General features: G+C 44.1%; 1 protein-coding gene across 1 annotated transcript in view; it reads right to left on the bottom strand.

The window, feature by feature from the left end:
• Positions 1–3097: 3097 nt before the first annotated feature.
• UBASH3A (ubiquitin associated and SH3 domain containing A) overlaps positions 3098–4922 on the bottom strand; it is a 25603-nt gene continuing 23778 nt past the window's right edge. The window contains exon 14 of the mRNA XM_035896431.1: positions 3098–4038. Within this exon, the coding sequence (XP_035752324.1) occupies positions 3904–4038 (135 nt within the window). The 3' untranslated portion in view covers positions 3098–3903. The remainder of the gene's footprint in view (positions 4039–4922) is intronic.

The following is a 4922-nucleotide window of genomic DNA, read 5'->3' as shown; positions in this document are numbered from 1 at the left end:
ATTCGCCCTGCATCAGTATCAATGCTGGCACAAGGAAAAAGCTTTGGAAAAATCAAGAACAAAACATTCATAGCATATTTTTATCTTGCTTTTCAGAAGAACTGGACTCAAGCATCTCTCCAAGCAGTTCTGCCTAAAAGTAGTCCCAAACGTTATTATAAATTTCTTTTATTATCCTTTCAAAGTGTATGGAAGGAGCATCAGTGTTCAAAACCAAAAAACCCACTGGTCCTCCTCCCCATCCCTCAATCACACCAGAAGATCTTACTTAGTCATGTAAATCTGAGGTTGTGTTTTCCCACAAGGGGTCACCACAGATTAACTTCACTGTAGGTCTTTATCAAAAGAATATATATTTTCAGTCTTTAAGATATAAACAAAACATTCAGATTCTCTAGGTAGTACTAAAAGCATCTGTTAAAGTATGTAACTTTGTAATGAAACAGATCCAATTAAAGAACATTGCAATGGAGCGAAGCAACACCTATTTTTTGAATTTGCATAAAAAATCAAGAAACTGGAAAATAATTTCCTATTTCTTTTGCATATTACAAGAACAACTTCAAAGCTTCCAATGACATTTTCTTCCTTTCACCTGTGTTCAGCGATTAGTTTTATATTATGAACACACCATGTTAGGAATTCTCTTTCCGTCCTAAGCACTAGATTTTACAACTAAGAACCCATCTGTGTTAAAGATATAATTTCAGGTTTGCTCCTAAAAAGTGTTCTTTACAAGTGAACCTGTGCTTACATTGGGTCCAGGAAAGCCAGAAATGGGGTCCTTGTGAGTAGAAGAGCTTGACCTCACCCTTTCGTTATTAAGACTGAGGTACAGTTTGGCTTGCTATTTCTGCTGCTTGTTCTTTCTGTTCAATTGATTTGGATGGTAGAAATAGAGAAAAAATTATAAGTTAAAGAAAGTATTTTGTAATTAAGCATTTGTCCTCACTCGCTCAGCACTGTCTGAATTAGAAACCATAGCAAGAGAAATATTTAAGTCCCCAAACTCTCTTTCCCACATGCTCTGAGGTTTAATTCATTGCATTCACCAAAGTTAAATTCATTGGAGTGCATCTGTATTGGGGGAAAAAAAAAAGCATAGTGGGATTTTTGATTTAAGTATCTTAGCTATCTGTCTATTAAGCATATTTAATTTGCAAATGCTCTGTGGGCCTTTTGATTACGTGCCAAGATTGGGTAAGCTGGTTGAAACCTTCCCCCATGTCCCCTCAACCTGTAAGAAAAGTCCTACCAGGCAGAGAGGCCCTTCCCCCAGCCATGTCCATCTCCCTGCTCAACACCTGCCTCTAGGGCAGCCTGCACGTGCTCATTTTGGATAGGAACTTGAGGGACAATAACCTCCCCTTATGCAATATAGTTGCATAGACACATGCCCCACTGGAGAAGAAAGGCACTCCCTGAGACTTGCCTGCATTTCTTGTCATGTAGAGAGGAAGGATCAGTCCCGAGGCTGGAGCAACTCAAAAGGCCAAAAGCAGATAGGCTGAAACCTGGGACACAGACTGCAAAAGCTGTCTCAAAAGGCAACTTTCCAGAGGTGAGGGACAACGGTAGCATGGACCATAATGAGTACAGCCGCTACCACATGTTAAAACAGAGCCAGGTCCCTATCCAGAGGCTGTACCCCTAGCAAATGTCGACCCAGAAACACACACCAACGCCCACACAACCCTAGTACTGCTCACCCCCAAGCCTTGGTCAGAGCTGGGACCATCTCTCACCTGGGGGTTTCAGTCTGGGGCAACAGCTTCTCAGGTGACACCTGTCCTACAGCTTGAAATGGCTTGATGAAATCAGAGCAAATCATACCAAAAGCAACAGCTTTCATAGAGAGAAAAGCCCCACGGGAGCACTGTGAGGTGGGAGCTAACTCCTCTGTGGGCATTGAGCTCGAACCTCTCAGGAGGGACCGGAGATGTGCCATGCCTAGGGCCAGGTCCTTGCCCCATGCCACCCCCGTTGCCCCACTGTCCCCATTTCCCCCTCTCTTCCCACTTGGACAGGTTCCTTGGTGAGGAAACAGGGCACCCAAAGGGGCTGCTTTTCACCAACAGAGGGGTCGGGAGTGGGTGGTGTGGTGGGAGACCCTTGCTGGTTTCTGTTAGCATGGCTGAGAACAAGGCAGAGATGTTTCTCCCTTCCTCATCACCTTGCTCTTCCCCTACGTGCTGATTTTCTTGTATCGTACGGCCCTTTCTCAGCTAGACCTCTGACTCACAGCCTGCCCTGAAGATCACAGAGGAGCCTCGCCACTGCCTTCAGGGCTCAATGCGAAATCATCCCTCACCACACTTGCACCTCTCAGCTGACAGCAAGTGCATGATGGGGCAAGATGTGGAGAAGTAACCAAGCCACAGCCTTCTCAGTGCTGCAGTGGCATCCTGCTCCCCTGGAGCAAGAAGAGGCTGTGACGGCACTTGGGGTTTTTACCTTTTTCTGGGGCTATATCCGTAGCCACCCATTTCATGTGCTCGAGCTGCAACAAGTGATGCAGTCCTATTCCATTCCTTGCATCACTTGCTAGCTAAAAAGCTTCTGTCTTGGCCCTGGGGCATTTGATTTTCATGTTAAAATTACAGCACTGTCAGTAAAACAAGAGCTTAAGCAGCATCACCAGAGCTGGAAAGTGAAAACAAATCGTTTCAGGTGCAAGACTCGGATATGAAATCTCCACACCCACAGCTCAGGGTGCTTGTCAGACGCTCCTCAGCCCCAGAGCCTGAATGTTGGATGGGCTCTACCACATGCCCTGATGGCTATCGGCATGCATGCAGAGGTATGTCAAGAAGGAGCAGGGAGATGGAGATTGCAAATGAAAATGTTTTTAGTCATGCTGAAAGAGAAACCTCCATTTTTCCCTTTCATTGAAAGAAACACTTGTGCTTTCCCAGAGGTAGTTATCTGAGAGTATAACTAGAAAGGAAAATTAGAAAGGAAAAGAGACTGTGGAAAGGCATGTTCCTGTTTGTGCATAAAATTTTAGGGCTACATTCCCTTAATTAAACAAATAAACCAAGAGAAGAGCTACAGAGACCTTCCAGGTGACCCATCCAGTAGGTGTGTCACCATTTATACAATTTGGCACGGAACAGCACAAAGCAAAGCTGTTGTCCTGCCAGTGCCATCTCAGGAAGTGTCCAGCAGTTAGAGTTGCTCACGTCATGTTTTTGTCACCCATACAGTAATGCAGGGTATCTTTCTTTGTCCCAGCAACAGTAAAGCAAACAATTCAGTTTTCTTCAAAAAGGAATCATGTAGTCCCTTTTGCAAACTGGATTGCTTGGGAATTGCTGAATGAGGAGCTGTTGCGAAAGAAAATGGACCCCTTTTGTAGAAGAGGTAAATAAATAGTCAGTGTGGTCTTTGCTTTCACAGAACTGATGGAGTGAGCGGAAAACCCAGTGGCTTTAGGTAGAGCTGGTCTCCTCTTCAGGTAGGAGATGACTTTTTTTCAGTCTCAATTTCTCCGCTTGTCTGAAAATATCCAGGTGTGTGAAAAAAAAGCAATTCTTACTGGATGCATTTTGGTCCTGGAAAATGGAACATTGTCTACTTTAGTGCCTTTAGCAGTAGAATTTATAATCACGTAGTTCTGTATTTATTAAACATTGGTACTCTCAGGAAAGGTTAAAAGGTACTTTCTTCAGCACCCAAGGAGTTATTTCTCACTTGCACACCAGTTCCTAGGTTCCTTCTTCTCAGCCACTGAAATAAAAACAAAATTCAGGCACCAAACTCAGAAGTGTTTTTCTGTGCTTTGACAACTCAGAGAGGGTATTTCCCACCCTCTGTAAGTCTTCTGGATGAATCACTGGGCTGTGCTAAACCATAACCTCTCTTTGGCTCATTTTTGACAACTGCAAAGGCAGAGCCAGCCTTCTAATCTTCCACAATTCCATTTCTCCAGTTAAACGCTGCATTTGCTCCATGAGTTAATGTCTTCACTGGTGGGTTGACCATCTGCCATTTGTTCTCTTTCAGCTCTTCACAGAAACACATGCCCAGAGAAGGGATCTAGGAAAGAAGTTACCAGCAGAGTTACTAGCAGGGTCATTGCTTTGACATGAAAGAAGGGGCTTTGCTGCAGAAGAGAACAGACCCTGAGACTGTTCTGGGAGGAGACACCAGGACATTTTGCCACTTCTGAAATGAATTAAAAACAGACTGGAGGCCTGTGGGGTGAGAGCTGAACTTTTGTCATCATCCCACATTCATACTTGGATTTGATGATCAAAATACATTCACTCTTTCTTATGCATCAACAGCGGTAGTAAAAACACATCTAAAGACTAAAATATCTGGCTGATCATACCAAGGTAGATGGTAAGGAAAACTGGGATGAAGAATTCTGCCACCAGTGACAATACACAAATAAAGTAAACAAAAATCTTGGTGACCAAGTCTCAAGCACTGGCCCCACTTGTGAAGCTGGCAAGAAAACCCTTCTCCACTTCATTCTGTAGCTGAGCACCAAAGTTGTGAACTTAAAGGAACTCGAAAACCACACAGCTTCTTAAAGAGTGACTCACTGAATGTAGCTGCAGGTTACACTCACAACACTCTGGGGAGGAGAGGGGAGACTCTTAGCCCTGTTTCTAGGGGATGGAGGCTACCTCCGGGTGGAGAGGTTTCCAAACGTGCCTCTTGTCTGCAGGCATTACCTGGCATTGGCTTTCCAGGGGAGTTGGATGAAAATCTCTGAAGACTTAGCTGCTAGTCACATACTGTTCACCAGGAGAAAATCCTTCTCTTGACCTCCAATGCTTTGCTAAAACTATGTGAGATTCCCTTTGTAATGAGAAAGCTAATGTCGTTGTATTGGCATGGAGTTACACACGTCTCACTGCATAAGCAGGCTCCTTATTGAAAGTGTAATAAACCAAAAAGAAAGTCTCCTG

This window comes from Egretta garzetta, unplaced genomic scaffold, assembly GCF_000687185.1.
Source record: "Egretta garzetta isolate BGI_Z169 unplaced genomic scaffold, ASM68718v1 scaffold45, whole genome shotgun sequence".
Lineage (NCBI taxonomy): Eukaryota > Metazoa > Chordata > Aves > Pelecaniformes > Ardeidae > Egretta > Egretta garzetta.
This window is presented reverse-complemented; position numbering and strand designations above follow the sequence as displayed.